General features: G+C 60.1%; 2 protein-coding genes across 2 annotated transcripts in view; both read right to left on the bottom strand.

Annotated features, from left to right (window-relative positions):
- LOC136852176 (mucin-12-like) overlaps nucleotides 1-7,032 on the bottom strand; it is a 58,293-nt gene extending 51,261 nt beyond the window's left edge. Inside the window, 6 exon segments of the mRNA XM_067126620.1 lie at nucleotides 171-1,007; nucleotides 2,151-2,870; nucleotides 3,259-3,826; nucleotides 4,279-5,016; nucleotides 5,812-6,347; nucleotides 6,751-7,032. Of these exon segments, the coding sequence (XP_066982721.1) occupies nucleotides 171-1,007; nucleotides 2,151-2,870; nucleotides 3,259-3,826; nucleotides 4,279-5,016; nucleotides 5,812-6,347; nucleotides 6,751-7,032 (3,681 nt within the window).
- A 1,125-nt stretch (nucleotides 7,033-8,157) lies between these two features.
- Nucleotides 8,158-19,579, bottom strand: LOC136852175 (mucin-2-like). Its single transcript, XM_067126619.1, has 11 exons — nucleotides 19,356-19,579; nucleotides 18,618-18,758; nucleotides 18,094-18,464; nucleotides 16,564-17,040; nucleotides 14,821-15,201; nucleotides 13,405-14,163; nucleotides 11,268-11,689; nucleotides 10,351-10,656; nucleotides 9,572-10,064; nucleotides 9,164-9,279; nucleotides 8,158-8,907 (listed from the first exon to the last, which is right to left on the bottom strand). Exons 1-11 carry the CDS (start codon nucleotides 19,577-19,579, stop codon nucleotides 8,158-8,160), a joined length of 4,440 nt encoding a protein of 1,479 aa, XP_066982720.1.
- Nucleotides 19,580-19,583: the final 4 nt, after the last annotated feature.

The following is a 19,583-nucleotide window of genomic DNA, read 5'->3' as shown; positions in this document are numbered from 1 at the left end:
GTGGCTTTCTCAGCTGTGTAGTTTGGGGTGGCCGACCTGCCGGAGTGGTGGTGGGTAGGGGTAGGGTAGTAGTTGTGGCCGGGAGGCGGTGGTAATCTGTTATGCGTAGTTGTGGCGGCAGACCTGCTGGAGTGGTGGTAGGTCCTGAGGCGTAGTTGTGGGTGGCTGACCTGCTGGAGTGGTGGTGGGTCCTTCAGGGTAGGTGTGGTGGCTGACCTGCAGCAGTGGTAAGAAAAGTTCAGTAAGTGTAGTTGTGGGTGGCTGACCTGCTGGAGTGGTGGTGGTCCAGAAGGTGTAGTTGTCGGTGGCTGACCTGCTGGAGTGGTGGTAAGTCCAGCAGGATAGTTGTGGGTGGCTGTGGAGTGGTGGTCCTGACCTGTTGTGGTGGCTGAGTGCAGTGGTGGTAGGTCCTGTAGGGGTAGGGGTGTGGGTGGCTGACCTGCTGGAGTGGTGGTGGAGTCCAGCAGTTGTAGTTGCGGGTGGCCGGACCCTTCTGGAGTGGCGGTGGGTCCTGAGGTGTAGTTGTGGGTGGCTGACCTGCTGGGTGGTGGTGGGTCCAGTGGGCAGGTGTGGGTGGACTGACCTGTTGTGGTGGTGAGGGTCCCTTCAACTGTAGTTGCTGGTGGCTGACCTGCTGGAGTGGTGGTAGGGTCCCGGCAGGATGTAGTTGCGGGAGGCCGACCCAGCAGCCTTTTTGAGTGGTGGGTCCCAGCAGGCAGTTGTGGGTGGCTGTCCTGCCGAGCGGTGGTAGTCCTGTAGGGCAGGTGGGTCCTGTACCGGAGTAGTGGTGGGTCCTTCAACTGTAGCTGTAGGTGGCTGACCTGCTGGAGTGGTGGTGGGTCAGCAGGTGAGTTAGTAGGTGGCTGACCCAAAGGAGTGGTGAGTGGGTCCTTCAGTGTAGTTGTGGGTGGCTGACCTGCGGAGTGGTGGTGGTAAAGTCCAGCCTTGTGGGAAGTGATCTGCTGGAGTGGTGGTAGGTGACTAGGGCAGTTCTGGGTGGTGACCCGCTGGAGTGGTGGTGGAAACCTTCAACTGTAAAGTTGTGGCGGCCGGCCTACTGGAGCGGTGGTGGTTCCAGTAGGTGTAGGTACAGGTGGCCGGACCTGCCGAGTGGTAAATCCTTCAGCAGGCGAAGTTGTGGGTGGCTGACCCAGATGGTGGTAGGTGTCAGCAGGGAGTATAGTTGGAGGCTGACTTGCTGGAGTGGGTAGGTCCTGTAGGGGTAGGTGTGGGTGGCTGACCTGTTGTGGTGGTGGGTCCCTTTGTAGTTGTTGGTGGCTGACCTGCTGGAGTGGTGGTAAGTCCAGCAGGTGTAGTTGTGGGTGGCCGACCGGCTGGGTGGTGGTCCTTCAGGTGTAGTTGTGGGTATTGTCCCTGCGGGAGTGGTGGTCGGTCCTGGGGGGTAGGTGTGGGTGGCCGACCTACTGGAGCGGTGGTGGGTCCTTCAGGAGCAGGTGCTGTGGTGACCCGTTTGGTGGTGGCGGTCCTGCAGTGGTGGTGGAGTTCACTAGGTGGTTCCAGGTGCAGTTGTAGGTGGCTGACCCACTGAGTGGTGGTGGGTCCAGGGCTGTAGTTGTATTGGCTGACCTGCAGGGTGGTGGTGTCCAGCAGGATGTAGCTGTAGGTGGTGATCTGCTGGAGTGGTGGTAGGTCCTGAGGGGTAGGTGTTGGTGGCTGTCCTGCTGGAGTGGTGGTAGGTCCTGTAGAGGTACTGTAGTTGTTGGGTGGCTGGGGCCTGCTACAGTGGTGAGCGGAGTGGTGGCAGGTCCAGCAGGTGTTGTGTAGCTGGCCGACCTGCTGGGTGTTAGTGGTAAGTCCAGCAGGTGAATTGTGGGTGGCTGACCTGTCGGAGTGGTGGTAGGTCCTGTAGGGCAGGTGTGGGTGGCTGACCTACTGGAGTGGTGGTGGGTCCTTCAACCGTAGTTGTGGGTGGTCGGACCTGCTGGAAGAGTGGTTCAGCAGGTGTAGTTGTGGGTGGCCGACCTGCTGGAGTGGTGGGGAGTTCAGCAGGTGTAGTTATAGAGTGGCTTGACCTGCTGGGTGGTGGTGGTCCTGAGGCTGTGAAGTTGTGGGTGGCTGGCTGACCTGGGTAGGTGTTGGTGGCTGACCTGCTGGAGTGGCCTGGGTCCTTCAAGTTGTGGGTACCTGACCTGCTGGAGCGGTGGTGGTAGCAGTGCCTGCTGGAGTGGTGGCAGGTCCAGGGTGTTGGGTGGCTGACCTGCTGGTGGTAGTAAGTCCAGCAGATGTAGTTGTGGGTGGCCGACCTGCTGGAGTGGGGTGGTAGGTCCCATAGGGTAGGTGGGTGGCTGACCCAATGGAGTGGTGGTGGGTCCCAAGGGTGTAGTTGTGGGTGGCTGACTTGCTTGAGTGGTGGTGGGTCCAGCAGGTGTAGTTGTGGGTGGCTGACCTGCTGGGTGGTGGTGGGTCCCTGTGTAGCGTAGTTGTGGGTGGCTGTCCTGCTGGGTGGTGGTGCGTCCTGTTGAGGTAGGTGTGGGTGGCGAGCTTACTGGAGTGGTGGTGGGTCCAGCAGGTGTAGTTGTTGGTGGGGCCTTGGAGTGGTGGTGGGTCCAGAGTGGGTGTTGTTGTGGGGTGGCTGACCTGCTGGAGTGGTGGTAGGTCCTGTAGGGTAGTTGTGGGTATTGGCCTCTGCAGGAGTGGTGTCCAGCAGGTGAAGTTGTGGGTGGCTGACCCTGGTGGTGGGGTCCTGAGGTGTGGGTGGCTGACCCTGCTGGAGTGGTGGCAAGTCCAGCAACTGAAGTTGTGGGTGACTGACCTCTGGAGTGGTGAGTGGGTTCAGCAGGTGTGGTTGTAGGTGGCTGACCTGCTGGAGTGGTGGCGGGGCTTGTCAGGTGTAGGTGTGGGTGGCTGACCTGGGTTAGAGTAGTGGGTAAACTGAGGAAAGTAGATGTGTATTGTGTGGCTGACCTGCGGGAGTGGTGGGTCCGGAGGGTGTAGTTGTGGTTGGCTGACCTGCTGGAGTGGTGGTAGGTCCCGCTGGGTAGGTGTCGGGTGGCTGGCCTGTGGTGTGTGGTGGGTCCTTCAATGAGTAGTTGTTGGTGGCTGACCTGCTGGAGTGGTGCGTGGGTCAGAGGCATTGTAGTTGTGGGTGGCTGACCTGCTGGAGTGGTGGTAAGTCCAGCAGGTGTGGTTGTAGGTGGCTGACCTGGTGGAGCGGTGGTAGGTCCTGTAGGGGGTAGGTGTGGGTGGCTGACTACTGGAGTGGTGGTGGTCCTTCAACTGTAGTTGTGGGTGGCTGACCTGCTGGAGTGGTGGTTCACTAGGTGAAGCACAGGTGGCCGACCTGCTTGAGTGGTGGTGGGTCAGCTGTAGCTTGTGGGTGGCCGACCCACGGGAGTGGTGGTGGGTCCTGAGGATGAAGTTGTGGTAGCTGATCTGCTGAAGTGGTGGTAGGTCCCAGGGTAGGTGCTGGTGGCCGACCTGCTGGAGTGGTGGTGGTCCTTCAACATGGTTGTGGGTGGCTGGCCTGCTACAGTGAGTGGTGGTTCCAGTAGGTGGTGTAGGTGGCTGACCTGCTGGGTGGTGGTAGATCCTGAAGGCGTAGTTGTGGGTGGCGGCCTGCTGGAGTGGTGGTAGGTCCAGCAGGGTTAGGTGGGTGGCTGACCTGCTGGAGTGGTGGTGGTGGGTCTGTGGGTGTAGTTCTGGGTGGTTGACCCTGGGTGGTGGTGGGTTCAGCAGGGCTAGTTGTAGGTGGCTGACCTGCTGGAGTGGTGGTGGTCCTTCAGCTGTAGTTGTGGGTGGCTGACCCTGGAGTGGTGGTGGGTCCAAGGTGAAGTTTAAGCTCGACCCAAGCGGGTGGTGGCAGGTCCTGCAGGGGTAGGTGCTGGTGGCTGACCTACTTGAGTGGTGGTGGGTCCTTCAGCTATAGTTGTGGGTGGCTGGCCTGCCTGCAGGAGTGGTGGTGGAGTTCCAGTAGGTGTAGTTGCAGGTGGCTGACCTGTTGGAGTGGTGGTGGTCCTTCAGCTGTAGTTGTGGGTGGCTGACCTGCGTGAGTGGTGGTGGGTCCAGGGGATGTAGTTGTGGGTGGCAGACCTGCTTGGGTGGTGGTGGGTCCTGGGGTCGGTGTTGGCTGACCTGCCTGGAGTGGTGGTGGGGTCCTGGCTGAGGTGTGTGTGGTGGCCTGACTTACTGTTGTGGTGGTGGTCCTTCAGTGTAGTTGTTGGTGGCTGACCTGCGGTGGTAGAAGTCCAGCAGGTGTTGTTGTGTTAACACCTGCTGGAGTGGTGGTAAGTCCAGCAAATGTGGTTGTGGGTGGCTGACCTGCTGGAGTGGTGGTATGGGTGGCTGGACCCACTGGAGGGTTGTGGTAGGTGTGGTGGCCGACCTACTGGAGTGGTGGTGGGTTCAGCAGGTGCAGTTGTAGGTGGCTGGACCTGCTGGAGTGGTGTGGTGGGTTCAGCGGAGTGTAGTTGTGGGTGGCTGACCCATGGAGTGGTGGTGGGGTCCTGAGGCTGTAGTTGTGGGTGGCTGACCTGCGGAGTGGTGGCAGGTCCTGTAGGGGGTAGGTGTTGGTGGCTGACCTGCTGTGGTGGTGCGGTGGTCCTTTCCTGTAGTTGTGGGTATTGGCCTGCTGGAGTGGTGGTGGTTCCAGGGAGTAGTGTGGGTGGCCAATCTGCTGGAGTGGTGGGAACCAGAAGGCTGTAGTTGTGGTGGCGAGCCTGCTGGGTGCTGGTAGTCCTGCAGGTGCAGTTGTGGGTGGCTGGCCTGCTGGAGTGGTGGTAGGTCCTGGTAGGGTAGGTGCGGGTGGCTGACCCACTGGGAGTGGTGCTGGGTCCTAAGGGTGTAGTTGTGGAGGGCTGACCTGCAGGGTGGTGGTGGTTCACAGGTGTGTTGTGGAGTGGCTGACCCCGCTGGAGTGGTGGGTGGCAGTTGTGGGGTGGCTGACCTGCTGGAGTGGTGGTGGTCCTGAGATGTAGGTGTGGTGGCTGACCTGCTGGGTGGTGGTGGGTCCTGAGGGTGTAGTTGTAGGTGGCCTGACCTGCTTGAGTGGTGGTGGTCCTTCAGGGGTATAGTTGTGGTTGGCTGACCTGCTGGAGTGGTGGAGGTCCTGTAGGGGGTAGGTGTCGGTGGCTGACCTACTGTTGTGGTTGTGGGTCCTTCAACTGTAGTTGTTGGTGGCCTGCTACAGTGATGGATTCAGCAGGTGTAGGTCCTCCTGGGTGTAGTTGTGGGTGGTGGCTGACCTGCTGGGTGGTGAAAAGTCCAGCAGGTGTAGTTGTGGTGACTGACCTGATGGAGTGGTGGTAGGTCCAGGGTAGGTGGGTGGGTGGACCTGACCTGGGGTGGTGTGGTAGGTCCTGTCAAGTGCTGTGTGGGTGGCTGACCTGCTGGAGTGGTGGTGATTCAGCTAGGTGTAAGTGCTCGTGGCCGAGCCTGCTGGAGTGGTCAGTCCTTCAGCTGTAGTTGTGGGTGGCTGACTCACGGAGTGGTGGTGGGGTCCTGAGGATGTAGTTGTGGGTGGCTGACCTCCGAAGTGGTGGTAGGTCCTGTAGGGGTTGGTGTTGGTGGCCGGACCTGCTGGAGTGGTGGTGGTCCTTCAGGTGTAGTTGTGGTGGCTGACCTGCTGGGTGGTGGAAGGGTCCTGGAGGGGTAGGTGTGGGCATTGACCTACTGGAGTGGTGGTCCTGCAGGGTAGGTGTGGTGGCCGCCTGCTGGAGTGGTGGCGGGTCCTCCAACTGTAGTTGTGGGGGCTGACCTGCTACAGTGGTGGTCCCTTCAGATTTGTGGTAGGTGTAGCTGGTAGGTGGTGACCAGCTGAGGTCCTGTCCAGCAGGAAGCGGGTGGCTGACCTACTGGAGGAAAAGTCCTTCAGGTGTAGTTGTGGGTGGCCGACCTGCTGGAGTGGTGGTAAATTCCTGTAGGGTAGGTGTGGGTGGCTGACCACTGTGTGTGGTGGGGTCCTTGTGTGTTAGTTGTGGTGGCTGGTGCTGGAGTGGTGGTGGGTTCAGCAGGTGGTTGTAGGTGGCTGACCTTTGTAGTGGTGGTGGTCCTGTAGGTGTAGTTGTGGGTGGCTGACCTGCTGGAGTGGTGGTGGTCCTATAGGGGTAGGTGTGGTTGGCTGACCTGCAGGAGTGGTGGTGGGGTAGTTGTGGGTGGCTCCAGCAGGTGGTGGGTTCTATTGGTAGTTGTGAGGTGGCTGACCTGCTGAGGTGGTGGTGGGGTCCTTCCGCTGTAGTTGTGGGTGGCTGTCCTGCTGGAGTGGTGGCACGTCCGTTGAGGTAGGTGTGGGTGGCTGACTTACTGTTGTGGTGGTCCTTCAACTGTAGCTGTTGGTGGCTGAATCTGCTGGAGTGTAGGTAAGGTCCAGCAGGTGTTGCCAGGTGGCTAATCTGAGGGTGTGTCCAGCAAATGCAGTTGTAAGACCGACCCGCTGGAGTGGTGGCAGGTCCTGTAGGGTAGGTGGGCTGACCTACTGAGTGGTTAGGGTCCTAACTGTGGTAGTTGTGGAGGTTGACCCGCTGAGTGGTGGTGGGGTCTGCAGGTGGTTGTGTGGCCCCTCTGGAGTGGTGAGTAGGTCCCTGGGGGTAGTTGTGGGTGGCTGACCTGCTGGAGTGGTGGTGGTCCTCAGGGAGTGCAGTTGCTGGTGGCTGACCTGGTGGAGTGGTGGTGGGTCCTTCAGGTGAAGTGGAGTGGCCGGCCTGCTGGAGTGGTGGTAGTTCCTGGAGGGTGTAGTTGTGGGTGGCTGACCTGCTACAGTGGTGGTGGGTCCTATGCGTAGTTGTGGTGGCTGACCTGCTGGAGTGGTGGTGTCCCGGACGGTGTAGTTGTGGTGGCTGACCTGCTGGAGTGGTGGTGAGTCCGGTGTAGTTGTGGGTGGCTGACCCTGGAGTGGTGTGGTGGTCCTAAGGCTGTACTTGTGGGTGGTTGACCTGCTGGAGTGGTGGCAGGTCCAGCAGGGCAGGTGCGGGGTGGCTGACCACTGGGAGTGGTGATGGGTTCCAGCAGGTGTAGTTGTGGTGGCTGACCTGCCGGAGTGGTGGTGGAGTCCTGAGGGTAGGCGGGTGGCTGACCCATTGGAGTAGTGAAGTGGGTCCTTCAACTGTAGGTGTGGGTGGCTGACCTGCTGGAGTGGTGGTGGGTCCTTCAGAAGGTGTAGTTGTGGGTGGCTGGCCTGGGAGTGGTGGTGGGTCCTTCAACTAGGAGTTGTGGTGGCTGACCCACCGGAGTGGTGGTAGGTCGGTAGGGGTAGGTGTGGGTGGGTGACCTACCGGGTGGTGGTGGGTCCTTCAGGTGTAGTTGTGGTGGCAGACCTGCTGGGTGGTGGTGGGTCCTGAGCAGGTGTAGTTTATGATTTATGACCTGCTGGGTGGTGGCGGGTCCTTCAGCTGAAGTTGTGGGTGGCTGACCACGGAGTGTGTGTCCTGAGGATGTAGTTGTGGGTGGCTGACCTGCTGGAGTGGTGGCAGGTCCTGTAGGCAGGTACTGGTGGCCGACCCGTTGAAAGTGGTGGTGTCCTTCAACTGAAGTTGTGGGTATTGGCCTGCTGGAGTGGTGGTAGGTCCAGTAGGTGTAGTTGTGGGTGGCTGACCTGCTGGAGTGGTGGTGGGGTCCAGAAGGTGTAGTTGACCTGCTGGAGTGGTGGTGGCTGACCTGCTGGAGTGGTGGTAAGTCCAGCAGGTGTAGTTGTGGGTGGCTGACCTGCTGGAGTGGTGGTAGGTCCTGTAGGGGTAGGTGTGGGTGGCTGACCTACTGGAGTGGTGGTGGGTCCTTCAACTGTAGTTGTGGGTGGCTGACCTGCTGGAGTGGTGGTGGGTTCAGCAGGTGTAGTTGTAGGTGGCTGACCTGCTGGAGTGGTGGTGGGTCCTGAGGGTAGGTGGTGGGTGGCTGACCTGCTGGAGTGGTGGTGGGTCCTCAAGGATGTAGTTGTGGTGGGCTGGAGTGGTGGTGGGTCCAGTAACTGTAGGTGTTGGTGGCTGACCTGTTGGGGTGAGTGGTGGTGGGTCCTTCAACTGTAGTTGTGGGTGGCTCCAGCTGGAGTGTGGTTGCAGTAGGAGTACTGTGGTGGCCGGACCTACTGGAGTGGTGGTGGATCGCAGGGTGAAGCGTGGGTGGGCACCTGCAGGAGTGGTGGTACCAGCAGGTGTAGTTGTAGGTGGCAGACTCGCTGGAAGTGGCAGGGTCCTGAGGTGTAGTTGTAGGTCACGACCTGCTGGAGTGGTGCAGGTCCTGTAGGGTAGGTGTGTGCCTGGACCCACTGCTGGTGGTGGGTCCAACTGCAGTTGCTGGTGGCCGACCCGCTGGAGTGGTGGTGCTCACAGGTGTAGTTGTGGGTGGCTGACCCGCCGGAGTGTGGTGGCAGGTCCTGTAGGGTAGGTGGGTGGCTGACCCTTCGGAGTGGTGGTGGGTCCTGTTGGGGTAGGCCAGGGTGGCTGACTTGTTGAAGTGGGTGGTGGGTTCAGCTGTAGTTGTAGGTGGCTGGCCTGCTGAGTGGTGGTGGTTCTTTAGCTGAAGTTGTGGTGGCTGACCTGCTGGGTGGTGGAGCTGAGGGTGGTGGTGGCTGACCTGGGGTGAGTGGTGGGGTCCAGGTGGTTGTGGTGGCTGACCTGCTGGAGTGGTGGCAGGTCCCGGTGCAGGTGTGGCTGACCTGCTGGGTGGTGGTAAGTCAGCAGGTTGGAGTGGTGGTGGTGGAGTGCATCTGTAGTTGTGGGTGGCTGACCTACTGGGTGGTGGTTCCAGGCGTAGTGACCTGCAGGTGGCCGTAATTCCCTGTTGTGGAGTGAGCCTTTTGGGCGGTGGTGGGTCCAGAAGGTAGTTGTGGGTGGCTGACCTGCTGGGTGGTGGAGGTCCTGTGAGTAGGTGTAGTGGCTGACCTGCAGGGTGGTGGGTCCAGCAGGTGTAGTTGTGGGTGGCCTGCTGGGTGGTGGTGGAGCCGGGAGTGGTGGTGGTGACCTGCTGGAGTAGGCAGGTGGGTGGCTAGCTGACCTTCTGGAGTGGTGGTGGGTCCTGTGTAGTGGTGGGTGGCTGACCTTCAAGTCCTGTAGGTAGTGGGTGTGGGTGGCTGACCTGCTGAGTGGTGGTAAATCCAGCAGGGGTAGTTGCTGGTGGCTGACCTTCTGGAGTGGTGGTGGGTCCTTCTGGGTGGTGGTAGTCCTTGTGTGTGGCTGACCTACTGTTGTGGTGGTGGTTCCAGTTGTTGGTGGCTGACCTGCAGGTGGTGGGTCTGAGTTGTAGGTGGCTGACCTGCTGGAGTGGTGGTAGGTCCAGAAGGTGTAGTGTGTCCTGGGTGGTGACCTGCCTGTAGGGGAGGTGTGGGTGGCTGACCTGCTGGGTAATGGTGGGTCCTTCAACTGTAGTTGTAGGTGGCTGACCTGCTGGGTGGTGGTGGAGTTCCGGTAGGGTAGTTGTGGAGTGGCTGACCTGCTGGTGGTGGTGGGTCCTTCGGCTGTAGTTGTGGGTGGCTGACCCTGGAGTGGTGGTGGGTTCAGGAGGATGTAGTTGTGGGTGGCTGATCTGGGGAGTGGTGGTAGGTCCTGTCAGCTGTAGTTGTGGGTGGCTGACCTGCGTGAGTGGTGGTGGGTCCTGAGGGCTGGCCTAGTTGTTATGGGTGGCTGACCTGCTGGAGTGGTGGCAGGTCCAGAAGGGGCAGGTGCTGGTGGCCGACCTGCTGGAGTGGTGTGTCCTTCAAGGTGTAGTTGTGGGTGGCTGACCTGCTGGGGGGTGGTGGTTCCTGTAGGGAGTAGGTGTGGGTGGCTGACCTGCTGGAGTGGTGGTGGGTCCTTCAACTGCAGTTGTTGGTGGCCGACCTGCTGGAGGAGTGGTGGGTTCCAGGTGTGGTGGTGGCTGACCTGCTGGGTGGTGGTGGGTCCTTCAGCTGTGGTTGTGGTGGATCCCGCTGGAGTGGTGGTGGTCCTGAGGGGTTGTTGCCTGGTGAGTGGCAGGTCCTGCTGGAGATGGGGTGGTGGGACCTTCTTGGTGGTGGTGGGTCCTTCAGGTGTGGGTGGCTGGCCTGCTGTTACAGTGGTGGTGGTTCCAGTAGGTGCAGTTGCTGGTGGCTGACCCGCTGAGTCAGTGGTGGGTCCCAACAGGTGTAGTTGTGGTTGGCTGACCTGCTGGGAGTGGTGGTGGGTCCAGCAGGTGTAGTTGTGGGTGGCAGATCTGCTGGAGTGGTGGTGGGTCCTGAGGCGTAGTTGTGGGTGGCGCTGTCCTGCTGGGTGTTGGTGAGTCCTGTGAGGTAGGTGTGGGTGGCTGACCTGCTGTGTGTTGTGGTGGTGGGTCCTTCAACTGTAGTTGTTGGTGGCTGACCTGCTGGAGTGGTGGGGTCCAGCAGGTGTAGTTGTGGGTGGCTGACCTGCTGGAGTGGTGGTGGTGAAGGTGTAGTTGTGGGTGGCTGACCTGCTGGAGTGGTGGTAGGTCCTGTGTAGGTGTGGGTGGCTGACCTGCTGGAGTGTGGTGGTGGTCCTTCAACTGTAGTTGTGGGGTGGTTGGACCTGCTGGAGGGTGGTAATCCAGCAGGTGTAGTTGCAGGTGGCTTGGACTTGCTGGAGTGGTGGTGGGTCCTTCAGCTGTAGCTGTGGGTGGCTGAATTGCTGAGTGGTGGTGGGTCCAGAGGATGTAGTTGTGGGTGGCTGACGGTTGAGTGGTGGCAGGTCCTGTAGGGTAGGTGCTGTGGCTGACCTGCTTGAGTGTAGGGTCCTTCAACTGTAAAGGTGGGTGGCTGGCCTGCTACAGTGGTGGTTCCAGTAGGTGTAGCTAGAAAAGGGCCAGACCTACTGGAGTGGTGGTGGGTCCTAAGGGTGTGTAATCAGGGTGGCTGACCTGCAGAGTAGGTGGGTCCAGCAGGTGGAAGTTGTAGGTGGCAAGACCTGCTGGAGGGTTGTGGGTTCTGGAGGGCATAGTTGTGGTGGCTGACCTGTTGGAGGAGTGGTGGTGGGTCCCAGGGTAGGTGTGGTTGGCTGACCTGCAGGAGGTGGTGGTGGGTCCTCAAGGTGCCAGTTTGTGGGTGGCTGACCTGCTGGAGTGGTGGTAGGTCCAGGCAGTGGGTGTTGGTGGCTGACCTGATGGGTAGTGGTGGGTCCTTCAACTGGTTGTGGAGTGGCTGGCCTGCGCTACTGTTCCAGTAGTGCAGTTGTGAGTGGCTGACCTGCCGGAGTGGTGGCAGGTCCAGGGGGGTAGTTGTGGGTGGCTGACCTCACTGGGTGGTGGTAAGTGGTGGATGGGTCCTTGCTGGGTGGTGGTAGGTCAGAGGTGTATTGTGGGTGGCTGACCTGCTGGGTGGTGGTGGGTCAGAAGGGAGGTGATAGGTGGCTGACCTGCTGGAGTGGTGGTGGTCCTTCAGCTGTAGTTGTGGGTGGCTGACCTGCTGGAGTGGTGGTGGGTCCCCGAAGATGAAGTTGTGGGTGGCTGACCTGCTGGAGTGGTGGTGGGTCCTGTAGGGGTAGGGGTGTGGGTGGCTGACCTGATGGAGTGTGGTAGGTCCTGTAACCAGTTGTGGGTGGCTGACCTTCCTGTGGTGGTGGTTCCAGTAAGTGTAGTTGTAGGTGGCTGACCTGCTGGAGTGGTGGTAGGTCCAGCAGGTGTAGTTGTGGGGTGGCTGACCTGCTGGGTGGTGGTGTCCAGAAGGTGATGTGGGGTGGCTGACCTGCTTGTGGTGGTAGGTCCAGAAGGTGTGCAGGTGTTGGTGGCTGACTGCTGGGTGGTGGTGGGTCCTGTGCTGGGGTTGTGGGTGGCTGATCTGCTGGAGTGGTGGTGGGTTCAGCAGGTGTAGTTGTGGGTGGCTGACCTGCTGGAGTGGTGGTGGTCCTTGAGTTGTGGGTGGCTGACCAGCAGGGAGTGGTGGTGGGTCCAGCAGGTGTAGTTGTGGGGTGGCTGACCTGCTGGTGGTGTGTGATAGGTCCTGTTGGGTAGTGGGTGTTGGTGGCTGACCTGCTGGGGTGGTGGTGGGTCCTTCAGAAGGTGATTGTGGGTGGCTGGCCTGCTGGAGTGGTGGTGGTTCCAGAAGGTGTAGTTGTAGGTGGCTGACCTGCTGGAGTGGTGGTGGGTCCAGGTGTAGTTGTGGTGGCTGACCTGCTGGAGTGGTGGAGAATCCAGAAGGTGTAGTTGTGTGGCTGACCTTCTGTGGTAGTTGTAGGGGTAGGTCCTGACCTGACTGGAGTGGTGGTGGGTCCTCAACTGGGTGGTGGTATTGGTCAGTAGTTGTGCAAGGTGGGTGACCTGCTGGAGTGGTGGTCCAGAAGGTGAAGTTGTGGTGGCTGACTCTGCTGGGTGGTGTGGTGTCCTGGTGGCTGACCTGCTGGAGTGGTGGTGGGTCCTAAGGTGTGGGTGGTGGATGGTGGTGGTGGGTAGTTGTTGGTGGCTGACCTACTGGAGTGGTGGTAGGTCCTGCAGGGTAGGGTGGCTGACCTTCTGGAGTGGTGGTCCTTCCAGCAGGTGAAGTTGTGGGGTGGCTGACCTGCTGGAGTGGTGGTGGTGGTCCTGAGGGTGTAGGTGTGGGTGGCTGACCTGCTGGAGTGGTGGTGGGTCCCAGGGGTAGTTGTGGGTGGCTGACCTTCTGGAGTGGTGGTGGGTCCCAGGGTGTAGTTGGGGTGACCTGCTGTCCAGCAGGTGTAGTTGTGGGTGGCTACTTGAGTGGTGGTGGGTCCTGCAGGATGTAGTTGTGGGTGGCTGACCTGCTGGGTGGTGCTAGGTCCTGTAGGGGTAGGTGTTGGTGGCTGACCTACTGAGGTGGTGTGGTCCTTCAACTGTGGTTGTGGGTGGCTGATCTGCTACAGTGGTGGTGGGTCCAGTAGGGTGTAGTTGGGGGGTGGCTGACCTGCTGGAGTGGTGGTGGGTCCTTCAGCTGTGTAGTTGGGGTGGGCTGACCTGCTGGGTGGTGGTAATCCAGCAGGTGTAGTTGTGGTGCTGACCTGGGTGGTGGTAGGTCCTGTGGGTAGGGTCTGGGTGGCTGACCCCCTGGAGTGGTGTGGGTCCTTCAACTGTAGTTATGGGTGGCTGACCTGTGGTTGGAGTGGTGGTAGGTTCAGGGGCAGGTCCCAGAAGGTGTGTGGGGTGGCTGACCTGCTGGAGTGGTAGTGTGTGGTGGTCCCTTCAACTGGGTCCTAGGTGTAGTTGTGGGGTGGCTGACCTGCTGGAGTGGTGGTGGGTCCTGAGGATGTAGTTGTGGGTGGCTGACCTGCTAGGAGTGGGTGGTAGGTCCAGCAGGTGTAGGTGTTGGTGGCTGACCTGGGAGTGGTGGTCCTGACTGGGGTGTTCCGGTGTGGCTGACCTACTGGGAGTGGTGGTGGTTCCAGTGTAGGGGTAGGTGGTGGCTGACCTACTGGAGTGGTGGTGGGTCCTCAACTGTAGTTGTAGGTGGCTGACCTGTGGGTCCAGCAGGGGTGTAGTTGTGGGTAGCAGACCTGCTGGAGTGAGTGAAACCAGTTCAGGGTGTAGCTGTTGTGGGTGGCTGACCTGCTGGAGTGGTGGTAGGTCCCTGGGGTAGGGTGGGTCTGACTTGCTGGAGTGGTGGTGGGTCCTTCAACTGTAGTTGTTGGTGGCTGACCTGCTGGAGGTGGTGGTGGTAATGCAGGTGTGTAGTTGTGGTGACTGACCTGCTGGAGTGGTGGTGAGGTCCAGCAGGTAGTTGTGGTGAATAGGTGGGTCCTGTGGATGTAGTTGGGGGAGTGACCTGTGGGGGTGCTAGGTCCTGTAGGGGTGGCTGACCTACTGGAGAGTGGTGTGGGTCCTTCAACTGTAAATTTGTGGGTGGCTGGCCTGCTGGGTGGTGGTGGTTCCAGAGGGTGTAGTTGTAGGTGGCTGACCTGCTGGAGTGGTGGTGGGTCCAGAAGGTGTAGTTGTGGGTGGCTGACCTGCGGGAGTGGTGGGTGGGTCCAGCAGGTGTAGTTGTGGAGCTGACCCACTGAGTGGTGGTGGCCCTGTGGGGTAGGTGTGTGCTGACCTGATGGGTGGTGGTGGGTCCCCAACTGTAGGTGGGTGGTCCTGTAGTGGTGGTGGTGCAGGTAGTTGTGGGTGGCTGACCTGCTGGAGTGGTGGTGGGTCCTTCAACTGTAGTTGTAGGGTGGCTGACCTGCTGGAGTGGTGGCAGGTCCAGAAAGGTAGGTGGGTGACCTGACCTGCTTTCTGGAGGTGGTAGGGTCCTTAGGTAGAGTGTGGGTGGCTGACCTGCTGGAGTGGTGGTGGGTCCTTCAACTGTAGTTGTGGGTGGCTGACCTGCTGACAGTGGTGGTGGGTCCTTAGTGTAGGTGCTGGTGGACCTGGGAGTGGTGGTGGGTCCCTGCTTGAGTGGTGGTGTGACCTGCTGGAGTAGTGATGGGTCCTGTCAACTGTAGCGTTGTGGGTGGCAGACCTGCTGGAGTGGTGGTGGGCCTTCAGGGCGTAGGTTGTGTGGCTGACCTGCTGGAGTGGTGGTGGGTCCCTGGGGTGTAGGCTGTTGTGGGTGGCTGGGGCCTGCAGGGAGTGGTGGTGGGTCCAGCAGGTGTAGTTGTGGGTGGCAGACCTGCTGGAGTGGTGGTGGGTCCCAGGTGTAGTTGTGGGTGGCCTGACCTGCTGGGTGGTGGTAGGTCCTGTAGGGGTAGGTGGGTGGCTGACCTACTGTTGTGGTGGTGGGTCCTTCGGTGTAGTTTGTTGGTGGCTGACCTAAGGGAGTGGTGGTGGTCCAGCAGGTGTAGTTGTGGTGGCTGACCTGCTGGGTGGGTGGTAAAGTCCAGCTGTGTAGGTGGGGTGGCTGACCTGCCGGAGTGGTGGTGGGTCCAGAAGCTGGTTGTGGTGGCTGATCTGCTGGAGTGGTGGTTGGTCCTTAGGGGTAGTTGTGGGTGGCTGGCCTGCTACAGTGAGTCGTGATTGCAGTAGGGTGGTGTGGTGGCTGACCTGCTGGGTGGTGAGTGTGGATCGTGAGGTGTGGTTGTGGGTGGGTGACCTGCAGGGTGGTGGTGGGTCCAGCAGGTGTAGTTGTGAGTGGCAGACCTGCTGAAGTGGTGGTGGGTCCTGAGGGTGTAGTTGTGGGTTGCTGACCTGCTGGAGTGGTGGTAGGTCCTGTAGGGGTAGGTGTGGGTGCCTGACCTACTGTTTGTGGTGGTGGTCCTTCAACTGTAGTTGTTGGTGGCTGACCTGCTGGAGTGGTGGTAAGTCCAGCAGGTGTGGTGTGAGTGGCTGACCTGCGGGTGGTGGTAGGTCCTGTAGGGGTAGGTGTGGGTGGCTGACCTGCTGGAGTGGTGGTGGGTCCTTCAACTGTAGTTGTGGGTGGCTGACCTGCTGAGTGGTGGTGGGTTCAGCAGGTGTGGTTGTAGGTGGCTGACCTGCTGGGTGGTGGTGGGTTCCTTTGGCTGTAGTTGTGGGTGGCTGACCTGTGGGGCGGTGGTGGTTCCTGAGGACCAGCAGTTGTGGGTGGCTGACCTGCTGGAGTGGTGGTAGGTCCTGGTGTGGAGGTGTCAGTGGCTGACCTGCTGGAGTGGTGGTGGTCCTTCATCTGTAGTTGTGGGTGGCTGGCCTGCTACAGTGGTGGTGGTTCAATGAGTTGTGGGTGGCTGACCTGCTGAAGTGGTGGTGGTCCAGAAGGTGTAGTTTCTTGGGTGGTGACCTGTTGGAGTGGTGGTGGTAGCAGTTGTGTGGTCCAGCAGGTGTATTCCAGTATGTGAGGTGGCTGACCTGCTGGAGTGGTGGTAGGTCCAGAAGGTGTTAGGTGTGGGTGGCTGACCTACTGGGTGGTGGTAAAGTCCAGAAGGTGTAGATGTGGGTGGCTGACCTGCTGGAGTGGTGGTAGGTCCTGAAGGGAGTAGGTGTTGGTGGCTGACCTGCTGGGTGGTGGTGGGTCCAGTAGGGGTAGTTGGGGGTGGTTGGCCTACTACAGTGGTGGTGGTTCAACTGTAGTTGTGGGTGGCTGACCTGCTGGGTGGAGTGGTGTGGTCTTCAGCTGTAGTTGTGGGTGGCTGACCTGCTGGAGTGGTGGGGGGTCCAGCAGGTGTAGTTGTGGGGTGGCTGACCTGCTGGAGTGGTGGTAGGTCCTGTGAGGGGTAGGTGTGGGTGGCTGACCTGCTTGAGTGGTGGTGGGTCCTTCAACTGTAGTTGTGGGTGGCTGACCTGCTGAGGTGGTGGGTTCAGGAGGTGTAGTTGGAGTGGCTGACCTGCTGGAGTGGTGGTGGGTCCTTCAGCTGTAGTTGTGGGTGGCTGGACCTGGGTGGTGGTGGTGGATGTAGTCCTGCTGACCTGCTGGGTGTGGTGGTCCTGTGGGGAGTGGGTGTTGGTGGCTGACCTGCTGGGTGGTGGTGTGTCCGCTGGGGTAGGTGTTGGTGGCTGGCCTGCTACAGGGGTGGTGGGTCAATGGGTGTAGTTGTAGGTTCAACTGGGTGGTGGTGGTCCTGAGGGTGTGGTTGTGGGTGGCTGACCTGCAGGCAGTGGTGGTGGTTCCAGCAGGTGTAGTTGTAGGTGGCAGACCTGCTGGATGGTGGTAGGTCCAGGAAGGTTGTGGGTGGCTGACCTGGGTGGTGTGGTAGGTTCTGTAAGGTGATGTGGTGGGCTGGACCTACTGGTTGTGGTGGTAGGCCCTTCAACTGTAGTTGTGGGTGGCTGACCTGCTGGAGTGGTGGTAGGTCAACAGGTAGTTGTGTGGCTGACCTGCTGGAGTGGTGGTGGGTCCAGCAGGTGTAGTTGTGTGTGGCTGACCTGCTGGAGTGGTGGTGGTCCTGTAGTGAGTGTGGGTGGCTGACCTGCTGGGTGGTGGTGGTCCAGCAGGTGTGGTTGGTGACCCACTGTTGTGGTGAGTGGGTCCTTCAACTGTAGTTGTTGGTGGCTGAGGTCCTGGTATATCCAGCAGGAAGTTGTGGGTGGCTGGACCTGCTGAGTGGTGGTGGGTGTGACCGAGGGTGTAGGTCACTGTAGGGGTGGGTGTGGGGCTGACCTGCTGAGTGGTGGTAACTCTGGTTGTGGGTGGCTGACCAGTGGTGGTGTAGTTGTTGGGGTGGCTGACCTGCTGGGTGGTGGTGGGTCCTTCAGCTGTAGTTGTGGGTGGCTGACCCGGAGTGGTGTGGTGGGGAGGATGGTTGTGGGTCCTGTAGTGGGTAGGTCCTGCAGGGGTAGGTGATGGTGGCTGACCTGCTGGAGTGGTAGTGGTCCTTCAACTGTGGTTGTGTGGCCACCTGCTGGAGTGGTGGTGGGTTCAGGTGAAGTTGGTAGCTGACCTATGGGATGGTGGTGGGTCCTTCAGCTGTAGTTGTGGGTACGACCAGCGGAGTGGTGTCCTGAGGATGAAGTTGTGGGTGGCTGACCTTCTGGAGTGGTGGGTAGGTCCTGGTAGGGGTAGGTGTTGGTGGCTGACCTGCTAGGAGTGGTGGTGGGTCCTCTCAACTGTAAAGGTGGGGTGGCTGGCCTACTACAGTGGTGGTTCCAGTAGGACAGTTGCAGGTGGCTGACCTGGGTTGAGTGGTGGTAGGTCCAGAAGGTGTAGTTGTGTGGCTGGACTGCTGGAGGGTGTGTCCAGCAGGTGTAGTTGTGGGGTGGCTGACCTCTGGCGGGTGTGGGTCCTAGGGTGTAGTTGTGGGTGGGTCAATCTGCTGGAGTGGTGTGGTGGTAGTGGTCCCTGTAGGGGTAGGTGGTGGCTGACCTGCTGGAGTGGTGGTGGGTCAGCAGGTGGAAGTTGTGGTTGGCTGACCTTCTGGAGTGGTGGGTGGGTCCTGAGGGTGGTTGTGGGTGGCTGACCTACCTCGGGAGTGGGTGGTAGGTCCTGTAGGGGTAGTGTTGGTGGCTGACCTGCTATTGTGGTGGTGGTCCTCAACTGCAGTTGCTGGCTGGACCTGCTGAGTTGTGGTCCAGCAGGTGGCTGGCCTACCCTCTGAGCAAAGTCCAGCAGGTGTGGTGGGTGGTTCCAGTGGTGGTAGGTCCTGTGTAGGTGTGGAGTGGCTGACCTGCTGGAGTGGTGGTGGGTCCAGAACTGTAGGTGTGGCTGACCTGTGGGTGGCTGACCTGCTGGAGTGTAGTTGTAGGTTGGACCTGCTGAGTGGTGGTGGTGTAGTTGTGGGTGGCTGACCTTCTGTGGGGTGGGTGGTGGGTCCTAGGATGTGTGGTGTGAATTCGTGACCTGCTGGGTGGTGCTAGTGGTAGGGTAGGGTGTGGCTGACTGTAGAGTGGTGGTGGGTGTGGGTGGCTGACCTACAAGTGGTGTTGTAGGTGGCCGACCTGCTGGAAGGGGTCCAGGTTGGGGTGTAGTTGTGGTTGGCTGACCTTCTGGAGTAGGTGGTGGGTCCTGGGGTGTAGTTGTGGGTGGCTGACTACTGGAGTGGTGGTGGGTAGGGGTGGTGGTGGGTCCTGTAGGGTCCTTCAACTGTAGGTGTGGGGTGGTTGGACCTGGAGGGTGGTAATCCAGCAGGTGTAGTTGCAGGTGGCTTACTTGCTGTGGTGGTGGGTCCTTCAGCTGTAGTTGTGGGTGGCTGACCTGCTGGTGGTGGTGGGTCAGCAGGTGTAGTTGTGGTGGCTGACCTTCTGTGGTGGCAGGTCCAGCAGGTGTAGGTGCTGTGGCTGACCTGCTGGAGTGTAGGGTCCTTCAGGGTGTAAAGTGTGGGTGGCTGACCTGCTGGAGTGGTGGTTCCCTAGGTCAGCTACTGGAGTTGTGGGTAAGGGCTGACCTGCTGGAGTGGTGGTGGTGGGTCCAGCAGGTGTAGTTGTAGGTGGCTGACCTGCTGGAGGGTTGTGGTGGTTCCTGGCTGACCTGCTGTGGTGGTGGTGGTCCCAGGGTAGGTGTGGGTGGCTGACCTCTTGGGGTGGTGGTGGGTCCTGAGGATGTAGTTGTGGGTGGCTGACCTGCTGGGAGGTAGGTCCTGTAGGGAGGTAGGTGTTGGTATTGACTTGCTAGAGTGGTGCGGTGTTATGTGCAGTTGTGGGTGGCTGGCCTGCCGGAGTGGTGGTGGTTCCAGGGGGGGTAGGTGTGGGTGGCTGACCCACTGGAGTGGTGGTGGGTCCTTCAGGTGTAGTTGTGGTGGCACTGCTGAGGTGGTGGTGGGTCCAGCAGGTGTAGTTGTGGGTGGCTGACCTGGGTGGTGGTAGGTTCCTTCAGGGGTAGGTGGGGTGGCTGACCTACTGGAGTGGTGGTGGGTCCTTCAACTGAAGTTGTGGGTGGCTGACCTGCTGGAGTGGTGGTGGGTCCTGTAGGGGTAGGGGTGCTGGGTGGCTGACCTGCTGGAGTGTGGTGGGTCCTGGCTGTGGCTGGCCTGTACAGTGGTGGTGGTTCCAGTAAGTGTAGTTGTAGGTGGCTGACCTGCTGGAGTGGTGGTGGGTCCTGAGGATGTAGTTGTGGTGGCTGACCTGCTGAGTGGTGGTAGGTCCCTGTGGGGTGGCTGACCTGTTAGCAGTGTTGGTGGCTGACCTGCTGGAGTGGTGGTGGGTCCTGTGGTGGGGCAGGTGGGTGGCTGACCTACTGGAGTGGTGGTGGTTCCTCAACTGTAGTTGTGGGTGGCTGACCTGCTGGGTGGTGGTGGGTCCTAAGGGTGTAATTGCTGACCTGGCAGGGAGTTTGTCCAGCAGGTGGTGGTGGGGTGGAGGTCAGCTGAGAAAGTGATAGGAGTAGTTGCAGGTGAGAGAGGTGTAGTGGTGTAGGTGCAGGTGGCTGACCTGCTGGAGTGGTGGTGGGTTCTGAGGGCATAGTT

This window comes from Macrobrachium rosenbergii, chromosome 25 (genome assembly GCF_040412425.1).
Source record: "Macrobrachium rosenbergii isolate ZJJX-2024 chromosome 25, ASM4041242v1, whole genome shotgun sequence".
Classification (NCBI taxonomy): domain Eukaryota; kingdom Metazoa; phylum Arthropoda; class Malacostraca; order Decapoda; family Palaemonidae; genus Macrobrachium; species Macrobrachium rosenbergii.
Note: the sequence above shows the minus strand (reverse complement) of the source record. Positions and strands in the feature narration are given on the sequence as shown.